A 13,797-nucleotide genomic window follows, 5' to 3' on the forward strand; every position below is an offset into this window, starting at 1 on the left:
GCGCATGGGTGGGACATTAAGGGGCGATAAAGAAATGTCAAGACCGAAAACTCGGATCTGCTTGTGCAATCTCGCCGTCATCACACTTGCGGCTAGCAGGTCTTCGCTGCGTCCGTGGCACGACCACAAGGGAGGGCCAGATCGGGACGGACATCCGACTACTTCCACTTGGACGATGAGGGTCCAAAAATCTGGTTTTACTCACCGGACGGGCGGGGACGGAGGCCGCTCACTGTACCGCTGGGCAGCAGCAGTGGCAGCTCTCGGTTGTGGACGGCCCAGGCGGGGCATGTGTGTGTACTGTACATGAGAGGGATATGGACGGGCCGTGTGTAAATCCTGGCAACACATCAAACCTCATAAGTGGCAGCTCAAGTCTTAGCACGCACCCAACAACAACCCAACCTAAACCAAGCCTTTCAAGCATCAGCAACCATGATCACCATCCCCCTTGAGATCGCCAAGCAGCTCCCCATCTCCAAGTACCGTCTGCTGGACAGCCTGTACCGCGAGTTTGAGGGACTCCCCCTCCCCCTCTCCCATGAGGTCCTCGCCGAGGCCCTCGAGCTCGCCGACTTGGTTGTGTCCTCGCCCGTCTTTGAGGTCGACGTCAAGACCGAGGCCATTGCCTGGAAGGCGACATTGATGGAGCACGCTGATGGTAAGTTGTTACGTAGACAGTGGAGTGCGGGGGTAGGGGTTGTGGCCCTGCGGTCGATCCTGATCGCCATCGGGTCGCCGCTGGCACCGTCCACTTCCTGAGCTCCGCCGACAAGGGGTACACGACGCTGACATGTCGCTTTGCAGACTGGCACAAGATGAAGAACGACACTGGCGCCGACTCGCCTCTGTACCGCGTGCTCCTGGGCATGCAGGAGGAGATCCAGTCGCTCCGCCACGCTCTGTCCGGTGCCCAGCGTCGTCTCGACACGTACGACGAGGCCCGCTTCAACCACGCTCGTCGCGTCCTGGGCTTGCCTCCGTCAAGGAGCACTCCCGGTACTCCTCCCCACTTCCACAACCACCAGCCTGTGAGTGTTATTGAAACGGCAGTACGCGAGGACGTTGAGCTGACTCGCTGGTCCAGATGTACGCCAACCCATCCGTCATCACGCGCATGTCGGCCGACCGCCTTCGCGACGCCCTCGAGGTCTACCTCGACGAGACCCCGCCCCTCGAGGCCAACCGCGAGCAGATGGTCAAGGCTCTCAAGGTCTGCTGCGGCATGGAGGAGACTGGCTTGTAAGGAGAGCCACGATGGCAGCACCCGGCCTCCAGAGAGGCAGGGCAGTCCAGTAGAATTGCACCTTTCATTTCCTTGTATGTAACATCACCAACTACGCATCGCATACCTTTTGAACACTCGAGCGAGAGAGCTCTACTGATCACTGCGAGTAATGGGAGGAAGAGCAGTGGCCGTAGTGTGGCGTAACCTGAGACATTGGCTCCATCGCGTCGGATCACTGAGGACTGGGACAGTTATTGTTCTCCCAGATCCTTCACTACCAAGGCAATGTTTGCATAGCCACAGACATGTACATAGTACCTACGTCCCCACCCGACATACTTTACGCATTGCCCCCTCGCTAATGCACGGACTCATGGTGAACGTGCCACTTACCCAAACATCGGCCACTCACTATCGGACATGATCGGCCTGGACGTCTGTGCGGCCAAATCGGCCAGCCTCGGGAACCAATTGTCGCAGTAAAGCTGCATCCATGCTCCTGATGTTGCACTGATGTTATGCTTGGCTGCATTGAGAACAAGCTCTTCGGGCCCGAACGGCCAACACCCGCGGCACCGCTCGCACCGGTGTAGAGGTGCCGCCACTTACCGCCTACCCAGGCCCAACACCGGTGTGATCCGCCTCGAGTGCGCGTGTGGCGTGTACTGTGCTACTGAAGTACTTTGCTCTGTGAATATGGTTGCATCACGTGTGTAAGAAGGGGTATCAATGCGTGGTATGCTGTGGCACGGCGTGGTGGTCTGCCTCGAAATCTCAGATCCTGCCTCATCGCCTCGTGCCCCTCCTCCTTAAATGGAGCGGGCGTGGTCGTGATACATCCAGGTCGTCAGCCAGTCGTTGACGACCCTCCCCATCCCGAACGGTGGGCCCGCCAGGAATCCTGCGTCGATCCAGCCATCGGTGGCAGCGCGCACCGCCCAGATCATGTATGGGTAGACCCACAGACGGCCGAGGAAGCCCTCGACGCGCTGGCCAGTGACCCTCTTCCATGACAGTTCCAGGCCGCACCCGACTGCCGAGAGAATGAAGATCATTGCGATACCGGTCGGGTCTGGGACGGGGTCCATGCTCAGCTGGCCGACGATGTGGAAGGCTGCAGAGATGAGGTAGACGAGTGTCACCCTGAGAAGGGAGTGAGCCGGGATGAAGAGCATGCGCTCGAGGATGACGCTGAGGATGGTGAACTCGTGCTGTCGAGTCTGTCAGCGAGGTACCAGCAAGTTACCAGTTAGGACTCACGCGGACCACGCCGTGCCACCTGCGCCCCCAGAACGCCATGATCGAGTCGAGACGCAGTGGTGAGTCGAAGATGGGCACGTCCCACGAGGAGACCTCCCATAGACCGCTCGAGACACAAACAGCTGCCAAGAGGTGGTAGATCCATCCCAGCTGGAGCCAGATCACGGCGGGAACCACGAGGCACACGAGCGCAGTGAGCAACAGGGACGGGAGTTCGTACTGGATCTGGGTCCCGGGGAACATTGTCACTGCAGTGTGTGTGACAAACGAGTCCACCGCCCCACCACCAGGCATGCCACCGGGATAGCAGATGGTGTCCTTGCCGACTCGCTCAATCATGGCGTAAATGACGTCAGCCCCAAGGATGCGCCAGCCAAAGGCGTACAGGTGGCGTAGGATGGTGAGCCACCTGGGGAGCGGTCGCCAGGGGCGTGGGAGGTGGGAAGCGACGACAATGTCCTTGACGGTCGCATTGGGCGGGCCCATGCCATTGTCAAGACCAATGCTGCCGAGGTAGACGTTGCGGACGTTGAACAGCAGGTCGATGGCTGCCATGGGCCGTGACCGGCCCTTCTTCATCCACGGGTCGACGATGGGGCCCTCGAGCATGCCCCATTCGACGTACTTGATGATGATGTAGAGCCAGACAAAGCCAAAGAAGTTGTTCATAAGGTTCTTATGCGGGTCTGCAGTCCTGTCAGGGTTTCGTTGCCGCGCACATCGCATCGCGCACCGTACAAACTCACCGAGGAAGCGGTATGACATGAACGCGTGGGTCAAGAGAGATACGCCCGCAGCGGCAAGAGCAGCGCGTACGGGACGAGTGTTGGGAGCGAGGATGAACCAAGCCTGCCCCACCAGTGGGGCCGTCCCCACCGCCCACCAAACCAAGGCCGCGGGTTGGATGTCCTCAGCGTTCCGCATGATGTGTTCGTGGACAGGGTTGAGAGGCCCAAAGGGCCCCTTGCCCCATGAGGACATGGTTGCGATTGTAGAGTTGGGTGTGAGCATGTGCTGCTAAGTGATGTGTGGTGGATGATATGAGTGAGAGTTGGGGGAGGAAAAGTTGGGTTCAATGTCGGCCGGTTAAGCGTTGTCGTACTGGCGCCTCCCACTGCTGTCCCACGGTGGAATATGTCGCGACGTCCCGAGACGGTCGGCCGTTGGAGGTTTGCACAAAAGCAAATGATCTAAGAACAAGACCACGGGCACATGGACAAGGCAAATCCAAACAAACACAAGAGGACCGAGGATACGCGAGGATCCGCCTTTGTGGTTTGCCGGGTCTCGGCGATTTCCGAGACGACAAAGGTGTGGGTGTGTGGTGTTTGGGTTGGGGTTGAGAGCGTGTGCAGGATATAGACGGATGTACGATGCTCCACCGTACCCCGCCGCGTTGCCCAGCACGCATCAAGGTCGCACTGGTGTGGTCCGTTGCTCAGAGACTCATAACTCTAGATTCAGCAGCTGTTATCGTCAGTGCCTCGTTCCTCTTAGATTGCACAACTGGACGCGTCTCCATCTTCACATAGGACTGTACATATGTGTTTTTTTGTACAGCGGAGAGGGGTCGAATCTGGCCTGCAGGTGGCAGTCCCGCACGGGACAGAGCAACTGTGTGATCGCCCCGCGAGCTAGAGGGCCTAGACACCGGCGGTGGTGCCTGTCGGTACCATGCATAGCGTATGCCTGTGTCCCCATCGGTTCCAATAGTAGAGCTCTACTAGAAGCTACAGTTTGGAGCAACCCTTTCCGTCTCCACTAAGGCCATTAGAACCTCACTCGTCTGTACAGTACCCTGGATGGCAGTCTTGGCTCTCTAGGATCGCTACAAGGCGCCGACATGTTCTGGACGACAATTTATCCACCCATTCACCGAGCGCTGGATCCTGACGTTCAACACAAATGGGTACAATGGCCGCACGCGCAGCAGGGAGTTGCTTGACAGGTATTTTCCCACGCCAGAAGGCACACAGCCAAGCAACGCCACCTTTGCTCGAGTGTGCGGTGCGCCATTCCAACCCTTTTCAGAACCCCACATACCCCCGACCGGTGCCCCACTCTTGCCGTTATCCAGTGGTGAACAGTCAATGAGATAATCAACAATCATGTCTTGATGTCTCCTGTCAGCCGTAGGATGCTCAGTGCAGGAAAGGGACACGGCAGTTGCGGGAGGGGCCGTGGACTCTGTTTGAAACAGCGGGTAGTGCCAAGACGAAGGCCTTGTCCAAACTATGTGTCATGCACGCCTCCTTCTCCGTTGGGAGGAGGTGGGGGGGGGGGGGGGGGGTCAACGGTCAACTGTGCCCTGTGGTTGTGTTTGCGGGAAGCGTTTTTGCGGGAAGCGTTCGCCGAACGGCACGGACAGGCCGTTGCTGCAGAGGTCGTTCGCTGCTGGCGGCTGCTCGTGACGTTGCTTCTGGTTCGTTGTTCGTCTCCCCGTTCCGGCACCACGTCCTTCCATCGGCATCCTTCCCGCATTTCTGGTTCGAGGGCTGCTATACTTGTCCGAGTAGCGTCTTTCCGTCTGTGACCTAAAAAACTAGCCTGCCAATGGCATACACACACGCGGACACCGCGGTGCGAGGCGCCGGCCCACCTCAGGACAGCAATTCAGCAAAAGAATGGACGTGTGGTGTACGCACAGTAGACGCCACATTCCCGGCATCCGACACTGGCTTGGGGTGTCGAATGTCGTTGGGGCCGCAACACTTGTTCGTCTGTGAATTACAGCAAGACGCCTTGAGACTTCGCCCTCTACAGATACGTACCCAACTCCTACATCTTCCACAACTTTGACATACACAACAAGGACACTGAAGCACAGTTCCGGCCAAGTTGGAGCGACTGCGACGCGACAACCCCACGACCCCCCCAGCCATGTGGCCCCCAGCACTACAGCTCCAACAGTACCAGAAGATGCAAGGAACCCGGACGCGTCTCCCAAGAGGCCTTCCTCTGCTCGTCACTCTCGTCGGACTCTCCCTCACCGTCATCGTCCTCCTGTCCACCCAACTCTTGTGGTTCAAGGGTGGCGGTGAAACGACTGCCTTCGGCAGCTGGTCAGGTGTGCCAAACACCGCCCACCAAGTCACTTGGAATGATATCCAGTCCCAGGACGACCGGAGCAACGCCATGAGGATCCTCACCGCTCTCCCCAAGCTGCGGGAGGCCCCTCACAATGACGAATACAAGATCTACACCGAGTCCAGGTTGCGTGCCCTTGCCATGTGTCTTGGCGCCGGCAATTGCCACCCCAACGCGCTGAAGATCATGATCATGGCTTCTAAATGGTGTCACGCCACATGGTATGGACAGCATTGGGATACAGGAGAAGGAGTCTGGTGAGTACACTATTACATTGCAGCGCTGACATGGCCAGGTGTCGCGGCATGGTGAGGAACAGCCGTTGTCCGTGTCGCTCACAGTCCAGTACGATTCACTCGAGAGGCAGGGCTACACCGTGCTCAACGGCGGCGACGGGGACATCGGTGAGTGAGGACTTTTGCTTGGAAGCGTACTTAACCCGGCCTAGACTACGTCAAATACCTCCATCGCCAACTCGGCGACCTCGTCAAAGTTGTTGTGGGTGATGACGATGGCAGGACCTATCGTTCCATTGCAGACCATTTCAAAACTCGGGACCGACCGGACGGTCTGCCTGCCTGGAAGGTGAGTTTATCACACGTCCGGAGACGATGCACAATCGGCCTCCAACTGAATTGACGCTGACTGGACGCAGTACTTTCGCTACTCGTACTGGCCTTCAAACGATGCCACTGTTGTCGGCGAGCCATGGGTGATTACTGCCGAGCCACACAGGTTCGACCAGTCCGACAAGGACTACAACAGTGAGTGTGGTCGTGGTGCGAACTCTGCTGACCAGGTTCTCAGACTTCACATACATTGGATACACGATGAATCCCGTGGGAGACATGAAGGCAATGCCACATGTCCCTTGGGAAGAACGCGACAACCGCGTCTGGATCCTCGGCAAGTGGTTACATTACTTTTACCCCGAACTTTCAGGCAACATGGTTGGAGTTACCAACTTTTCATCTGCGCTTCCCGAACTGGAAAAGGAGTTTCCGGGATTCAAGTTTGTCGGCGGGTGGTTTGACAACAGGCATGATCAAGACAAGGCGAAAATCCCGCTCGACGAACCCGAAGGCATCACCAACTTGGGAAAATTGAATGCGACTCAGTTTGACATTGAGGTATCGAAAAGCAAGCTCATGCTGGGTCTCGGGTGGCCAACTATAAGCCCCAGTCCCTACCGTGCTATTGCTATGGGTGTGCCGTTTAGTAATCCCGTACGTCGAATGTGTCTGTGATGGGTCCCGCTAACTGTGCCCAGTTTGCCACCGACCGCCACATGCAGCACACCGGTCTGTACCGTGAGGGTACCGAGCCGTGAGTGATTTCACTTTCACAGCATCAGCTAACCAGTAGTTACGTGTACATGATGCGCAGGTGGAACTACACTTCATTTGTGGAAACCATTCGCAAGGCGCTCCAAACCCCGGTACACCCGTAAGTCTGTGTGCGCTGGCTCACTGAACACCCATCCTGATATTCTTCTTTTTCCAGGTACACGTTCGAGCGCATGAAGCCAGAGGCGGTAGACGAGCGAATCCGCTGGCTAATGGACACCGACTGGCGTGGCGAGGCGCAACAGATTCTCGACGCGCGCATCAGCGGTCACGAGACGCAGCATCACCCCCAAAACAAGCTTGGATATCAGACGTTTGAGATGTAGGAGCGGTAGAGGGTTTATCAAGAGTTTTTTATCTGGGGTTGACCTACATATATCAATCATGTATCATCAGCTGTGCAATATCGTCCGTCGGCTTCAGGTCAGAGCTTGGAAGCAGCTGTTGTGGGTTACGGGCATGGGTACATGTGTGCAGTTCGGCGCAGTGCATTTGCGAGTGCTGACGAGCACCCGACCGCATTGGCCGTCGGCATGCCCACCATATCACTTCTGTCGATGGCTCTTCTCCTGTCGTTGGCTATCTAATTTTGACTCACTCTTCACAGTTAATAGATGAAGAGAAACGCTCCCAGATAGATGGAGCTGTGTTGGCATCGAGATGGCCAGGCATACCAAGACACGAGACACGCAACTCGGACAGAATCGCTAGGCACCGTGGCTCCGATTTAGTGCAACTCTATTTGGGCCATCGACATTCCACCCACTTTGGACAGCCTTTTCCCCCACCACAGTGATCACTGAGACGGGACAACGGCTGCATGGACCATTCTGCTGCTCTGCTTGCTTTCGCGGACCTAGCCCTGACAAATTCCCTATCCGTGCTGGCTATGTCGGGTCAGAGCTTGCTTATTGTAGACGAACAACACAAGGACACGATTGATGACTGCAGTGCCACGATTCGGCTATTTGGTTCCACACTCGTCGTCATCATGTCATGCTCCACCAAAAGCCAGTCTCACCAGTCATGGAACAATCCCCGTCCATGATCATGTGCCCAAACGTCTTTCAGCCGCCAGCATGCTTCCCACCCGTCCACCATCTCTTGCTCCTCTCTTCACACCGCACTCAATGCCAGACGCAGAATCCACCACCGCACTTCTATACGCCATTGCCGGCTCCCAACCACCACCCTCTCGCAAGACCAGCACCGACTCTACCAGCAGCAGCACCAGCCCAAAGATGCCCTTCACGTCATTCAAGTCGCAGCCCGCCGCCCAGCCCTCGGCCACTGGAGCCGGTGGCAACTCCACCGACCAGCGCCGCCAGTCGTGGGACTACGCCGAGGCCCACGCCCCGGGCTACCAGGCGACCGCCACCACGGCCACGGCCACGGCCCAGGAGCTCCCCGCCGCCGCTGGTGCCAAGCAGCGTCGGCCCAGCTGGGTCGAGCGCCACCTCCTCCTCGGTGACGAGGACGCCCGCCGCGCCCTAGGTATGTGAACTAGGGACACGGCCGCGGAGAACGAAATCGGAACACGCGAAAGACGGAAGAATCATGTACAAAGTCCAATACGCAAAAGTGGCGGCTGAAATAAATGAAAGTGGAAGCAACAAAGTGTCCTCATCGCTGTAGTCCAAAGGGCCGTATGCAACTCTTGTGCGGTCCACATTGCCCTTGGTTGGTGATAGCCTACGGAAGCGTCACAGCGAATGCTCGAAGGGCCAAAGGGAGTCTTAGAAGATGCGGGCCACCTACTCGAAAGCTGTGTTGACTGAACACAACGGGTCTATTGATGCTGATGGCACACGGCCACAATCTTAATCCGCATGGGTTGGTTCCAAAGCCTTCGCCTCACCAAGCTTCTAACACACGTATGGCAGACTCATGTGTTCAGCTGCGGCAATGTCGACGGGTGAGAACATCCCAGTAGCCTGGCTGTCACTAAGACGTGGAACCGACACACCCAGCGCCTCATCTCGTGCTGCACATCTTGATCCCCTGGACAGTTTTTACATCTCAAGAGCCCAAATGACCGGGTCTCAGCGTTCATCGCACTCTCAAGCTCTCTCGCACTGTCGAACTCTCTCGGCTACCTTGGCGCGTTACCAACCGACCCTCGGCAGCCAAACCCGTTCCCATATCTGGAGACATAGCTCAGCTGGGAGAGCGAGCGACTGAAGTTCAGTCATCAGGACTCACATCTGTGAGCTCATCGCTAGGTCGGGTGTTCGATCCACCCTGGCTCCAATGGTACGCTTGTAAAGCGTGCGTTCTCTTTTGCAAGTTGCTCCTATGCATCGTCGGACGTTGTGAGGGCAGTTGTCCTGTAAAAATCAAAGAAAGATGTACGCGGGGTATTTATTTTCTGCTGCGGTCGTTTTTGGTTCGCCGAAAGTGGCACAAGTGGTGCCTGCTCTTGTGGTCTATAATGTTATGAGTCCCTCTTGTTAACAACGGGTTGGGACGCAAGTGATGTCAGGTTTGGTTCTAGGAGTACACTGTAAAGTACGAGTGGCTTACTAGCCATTGGCTGTGCAAGAGCACTCAAATCGCTTGTCTATACCAATATTGATACTTCCAGTCGTCACTGCCCACTTACACGGGTGCCCATTTGCGGGTTCCACAGTCGGCGAACTAGTCTTGAATTATGTGTCTACGCGTTTGGGATACGCTATGCTAGCGGTATCTTATCCGACGCTTGCGTGTACTTTCTAGTCTTGCATATGCATGGGGATCATGTGATTGTGGCTTTCTAAAACCTGTAAGTGGATGCTGAAGGCATGTAACCTGTCTGTTATCTCCCTCCTACCTTTCCCTCCCTCTGCCAGCATCTCTAACTCCAGCAATCAATGTCACCCACGATGTCACCCACGATGGCCCCCTCCACGACCCTCCCAGTGCCGGACGAGCTCCTCTGGGGCCGCTCCGCTGACTTTTTGCCAACCATCCATGACTTTTCGGTGACCGGTGGCGTCCCGCTTCCGCTCTCAGACGAGGACTATTCCTTGTGCATGGACTTTGTATTCAGCATTGAGAGGTACGACTCTCCGGTCGATCGCGCGATGGCCCGCCGTTGGCTACAAAAGCTTTTCGTCCTGAACCAGAAGCGTACGTAACAGCACGGGATGGATTGCGGCGGCTGACAGCGGCCAGTAGAGACGAGTGGCGTGGCTGAGGCTGGCGACCTGGACTCTGAAGCTGAGGAGCACACGGGCGAGGAAGATGCTTCCGACATCAAAAGCATGAACGCCACCGCCGCCGCCGATGGCGACGACGACGACGAGGCCTCAACCATGAGTGGCGACCCTGTCGAAATTGCCAGCGAGGACATCGGCGACAACTCGGTCCTGGACAGCGATCACGACGAGGACAACCCAGAGCCACGCACCAAGCGCCGCCGCGTCAATCCTGAGCCAGTTGACACTGTCCCTTCTGCCACTCAAGGCCAGTCTCTCCAGAACAAGGAACGCCTCACAGCCGTAGCAATGGGCTACCCTTCCAATCCAGCTGAGCGCCTTGAAGCCGCGACGGACCACATCTCGACGCTCCTCCGCACTGCTAACCGTGCACGCCACGCTCTCGGCCGCAACCTCGTCCCCGTTACCAACCAGGACGGCGAGTTCCCGCCCCGTGCGCTGTCTCCCATTGACAGCGCCATGGTCCTGAAGAACCTTGCTGGCCTCGAGCTCGACCAGTGGTTTACATTCTATGACAACCCCACCACCAACGCGGAGCGTCGCCGCTGGTGTATCGCACAGCACATTGGCGTCCCATATGGTTTCAACCCCGTTGACGCAAGGCACGTCTCTGCAGGTGGTGACCTTGCCCGCTTTGCTGGTGTTGAGGAGCACGGCGACGAGGTTGACTGAGTGCGTGCAGAGATGGTGTGCTTTGTAGACTTATATCTACTGGAGATATCCTTGGAGATTCTGTTGATTGTCTGGCTTTGTGTCTGCTGGACCATGTATGTTTGTTTCGGTCGCGTCTGGCAGAGTGCTCTTACGATGTCTGTCCGTTTATATAGTCCAAAACTGTTTACCAAGTTGGGACAAATCCTGCCACGCCAGGATACACAATGACAAATGCTATATGCTACAGAAACGCTGGCCGTCATCTACTCGCTATCGCTATCGCTGCCGTAACCAGCGAGTCCGCCAAGGCCCACAGCCGCTGTCGGTGCCGGAGGCGGCGCAGCAGGCTTGGCTCTAACCACTTTGACCTCCGCCTCGTCCTCCACAACCTTGCGCTTGAGCCTGACCCGCTGTACGGGTTCGGCATCGAACACATCATACCGCCTGGACGTGTTCTTCCTGATCGTTTTGCCCAGGTCCTCGGGTTTCTTCTCTTCCACCGGCAACCCGCGTCTCTCGCGCGCAGCAGCCCACCACTCACTGCCCTTATCCACCTGCGCGTCGCCAAGCTCAATGTCGTCTGCCAAGCCGTATCGTTCGCGGATCTCGCCATCAGCGACTTGCTTCGCCAGCGCCTCCTTCTTCTCGGCGCGAAACTTGGTCCTCAGAGCCCTGGACACGGCGTACGGGTCCGCGCTTTGGCGCGCGCTCGCCTCCTCCAGCTCATCCAGTCGATTCCTCTTGAGGCGCACTACCGCCTGCTGGTCTGTATCCTTCTCCAAGGCCTCAAAGGCGTCCACCTCGGTCTCGGACGGTTTCGGCGCCTCGGTATCGAACACGGCGTGGCCGCCTTCCTTTTCGGGGTCCCAGTCTTCTTGCTTTTGCCTGGCTCCCTCGGTGACGACGTAGCGCGAGTTTTGGGGGTCGGTGCGGATCTCAAACCAGCCCGAGCACAGATGGCATTTACACCGAAAGGCAAAGATGGGCGTCGAAAAGTACTTGCCGACCTTGCTCTTCTGGGCATTGTATCGCACACCCGCACCGATGTGGTTCTGCATTGTCAGTTCGTTCCAGTTAAATAGAGAGGACACAACTCACGTTACACGTTCCGCACCAGATGTTGAACGGCAGCTCGAAGCGGACGACGAGGATGCCCTCGTCAATCTTGGACGCGCGGTTACCAAGGGCATGTTTCTTGCCCTGGTAGCTGTTTAGTGTCGAGTGTTGTTTGGGATCATAGTCTGGCGGAATGTATCTGCGCGGTGTCAGACAAACGCACAAACGGCAAGAGCTTACCGGTTGAAGCCCTGCATCGTGGACAGGAGTGAGATGACAAGTGTTGTCGTTCGAGTGGATTACAACGATGAAACGCAGGTGGAGGTGGGGTGGCAAATAAGGGAAAGCTGTGACGGCATTTAATATGATGCCCCCAAGCCACATCGTACAGCTCCAGCATTAAACGCCATGGGATGCATCTCATTAGCTTCTATGTATGGGTTTCGAGGGGGAGAGCAACAGCTTGCCAAACACTAGAGAGATAATACAGGCTGTCGTCTGACCGTGCAAGCAAGGTTGGCGTTTTCCGCTTAGAGGAAGGGAGGGTAAACGACCCAGCGCCTGCCGGGGAAGACCTTGGGGTCCTGCTCCTTCTTGTAGCGACGGTACTTGCCCTTGGCCCAGGTAGCCATAAAGTACGAGGCGATCGAGAGGTAGACGACAGCTGGATTGTGTAAGCTAACGCATGCGTTGAGCAGAGGGAGGGTTGACTTACTGCCAATGTCACCGCCGGTCACGATGACGAGGCCGAGCACGCCCATGGTCTCGAAGAAGTAGTTGGCGCAGACAATCCACTGGAAGCCAAAGCCAGTGGGGTACTTGCGAGGAGTACCGGGAGGAGTGCGGATCGAGGCCTGGTGGAGGTGGGTGTTGAGGTTGAGGAGCTCATTGATCTGGGCATGCGTGAGCAAATGGCGATGTTAGGCAGAGCCATGGACGTCTGGCAAAGCGCCCTGTCTCCACAACCCATCGACATAGGGGCACACTCACGATCACGAACGCAGTCCAGAAGCCGATCCACTTGGGCGAGTTGAGGATGGAGTCCTTGAGGGCCTCAGCGCCGTAGGCAGGGCGGTAGAGAGTGGCACCAATCAAGAGACCAGTGATACCCCAGTAGTAGGCGCAGCTGGTGGGTCAGCAAGGGCCACGTACATTCTACCCACTTGCGGAAGACAAATGTGATGGGGACCGAGGGACGCGAGAACGAGTGGACGAAGATAGACTCGAGCTCACGCTTGATGAAGTGGCCGACGAGGAGGTTGCGGACAGTGCTGGAGAGAGGTCAGTATAGCGGAGGGCGTAGGGGGCGGGGACGACGGTGCGAGATGCGTTCCGCAGCAGGCGGTCGCAACTCACTACTGGAGGGCGGAGGGCTCGTAGGCGCCCCAGATACGCTGCGAGAGGACGAGGAAGAGAGGGTTGAGGATGATGGGGCCGGCCTGCAGTGGTGTCAGCCATACCCACGCACCACCCACGGATGCCACTATATTCTGCCACTCACGTATTCCCAGACGTAGAGCCAACGGTAGCCGACCTGGAAGCCAAGGTCCTTGAGACGGATGGTGGTATTGGCAGCGACACCATAGTCGGCAAGGGTCTTCTTCTCGTCGGTGAGCGGAGTGGGCTTCTCCTTGCCGTTGGGGAGAGTGAGGCGCTGGCGGTTGGGCTCGAGCTAGCGGGGGGAGTTTGTGTTAGTGGAGGCAAGTTGAGGTTGTGACCATCTCGACTTACGTAGGGGAAGCGCTTGGCGACGCCGTCCTTGATGTCCTGGATGGAGACGTTGTCAAGGCTCTTGCCTGGGAAGTCGAGGGGGATGGGGGCGAGACCCTTGCCCGAGACGGTAACGGCAACCATGGCTGCTGGTGATGAAGATGGGAATGGAGGAAAGATGGAAATGTCCAAGACACGTCCGCCCTAACAACGTCTCTCCCCGCCGGCGCGCGCGGGCAGTCATAAGCGCGTTGGC

General features: G+C 57.2%; 7 protein-coding genes and 1 non-coding gene across 8 annotated transcripts; 5 read left to right on the forward strand and 3 right to left on the reverse strand.

The window, feature by feature from the left end:
• Positions 1-435: 435 nt before the first annotated feature.
• EHS24_004805 (uncharacterized protein) lies at positions 436-1,246 on the forward strand (the record flags this gene model as incomplete). Its single annotated transcript, XM_028620351.1, has 3 exons — positions 436-661; positions 808-1,031; positions 1,088-1,246. 3 exons carry the CDS (start codon positions 436-438, stop codon positions 1,244-1,246), a joined length of 609 nt encoding a protein of 202 aa, XP_028479323.1.
• A 791-nt stretch (positions 1,247-2,037) lies between these two features.
• EHS24_004806 (uncharacterized protein) lies at positions 2,038-3,499 on the reverse strand (the record flags this gene model as incomplete). Its single annotated transcript, XM_028620352.1, has 3 exons — positions 2,038-2,439; positions 2,489-3,174; positions 3,235-3,499. 3 exons carry the CDS (start codon positions 3,497-3,499, stop codon positions 2,038-2,040), a joined length of 1,353 nt encoding a protein of 450 aa, XP_028479324.1.
• Positions 3,500-5,623: 2,124 nt separating this feature from the next.
• EHS24_004807 (uncharacterized protein) lies at positions 5,624-7,247 on the forward strand (the record flags this gene model as incomplete). The annotated part of the gene is made up of 9 exons (XM_028620353.1): positions 5,624-5,832; positions 5,871-5,883; positions 5,922-5,979; positions 6,024-6,160; positions 6,231-6,339; positions 6,383-6,801; positions 6,846-6,901; positions 6,962-7,021; positions 7,079-7,247. 9 exons carry the CDS (start codon positions 5,624-5,626, stop codon positions 7,245-7,247), a joined length of 1,230 nt encoding a protein of 409 aa, XP_028479325.1.
• An 804-nt stretch (positions 7,248-8,051) lies between these two features.
• On the forward strand, positions 8,052-8,423 carry EHS24_004808 (uncharacterized protein; the record flags this gene model as incomplete). The annotated part of the gene is made up of 1 exon (XM_028620354.1): positions 8,052-8,423. One exon carries the CDS (start codon positions 8,052-8,054, stop codon positions 8,421-8,423), a length of 372 nt encoding a protein of 123 aa, XP_028479326.1.
• Positions 8,424-9,067: 644 nt separating this feature from the next.
• EHS24_004809 lies at positions 9,068-9,171 on the forward strand. Its single transcript has one exon. It is a non-coding gene; the product is annotated as a tRNA-Phe (tRNA).
• A 626-nt stretch (positions 9,172-9,797) lies between these two features.
• Positions 9,798-10,793, forward strand: EHS24_004810 (uncharacterized protein; the record flags this gene model as incomplete). The annotated part of the gene is made up of 2 exons (XM_028620355.1): positions 9,798-10,032; positions 10,081-10,793. The coding sequence occupies 2 exons, from the start codon at positions 9,798-9,800 to the stop codon at positions 10,791-10,793; spliced, it is 948 nt and encodes a 315-aa protein (XP_028479327.1).
• A 245-nt stretch (positions 10,794-11,038) lies between these two features.
• Positions 11,039-12,088, reverse strand: EHS24_004811 (uncharacterized protein; the record flags this gene model as incomplete). Its single annotated transcript, XM_028620356.1, has 3 exons — positions 11,039-11,827; positions 11,874-12,030; positions 12,072-12,088. The coding sequence occupies 3 exons, from the start codon at positions 12,086-12,088 to the stop codon at positions 11,039-11,041; spliced, it is 963 nt and encodes a 320-aa protein (XP_028479328.1).
• Positions 12,089-12,361: 273 nt separating this feature from the next.
• Positions 12,362-13,685, reverse strand: TSC13 (3-oxo-5a-steroid 4- dehydrogenase; the record flags this gene model as incomplete). Its single annotated transcript, XM_028620357.1, has 7 exons — positions 12,362-12,495; positions 12,547-12,724; positions 12,822-12,957; positions 12,995-13,102; positions 13,188-13,270; positions 13,333-13,503; positions 13,563-13,685. The coding sequence occupies 7 exons, from the start codon at positions 13,683-13,685 to the stop codon at positions 12,362-12,364; spliced, it is 933 nt and encodes a 310-aa protein (XP_028479329.1).
• Positions 13,686-13,797: the final 112 nt, after the last annotated feature.

This window comes from Apiotrichum porosum (assembly GCF_003942205.1).
Source record: "Apiotrichum porosum strain DSM 27194 chromosome Unknown scaffold_2, whole genome shotgun sequence".
Classification (NCBI taxonomy): domain Eukaryota; kingdom Fungi; phylum Basidiomycota; class Tremellomycetes; order Trichosporonales; family Trichosporonaceae; genus Apiotrichum; species Apiotrichum porosum.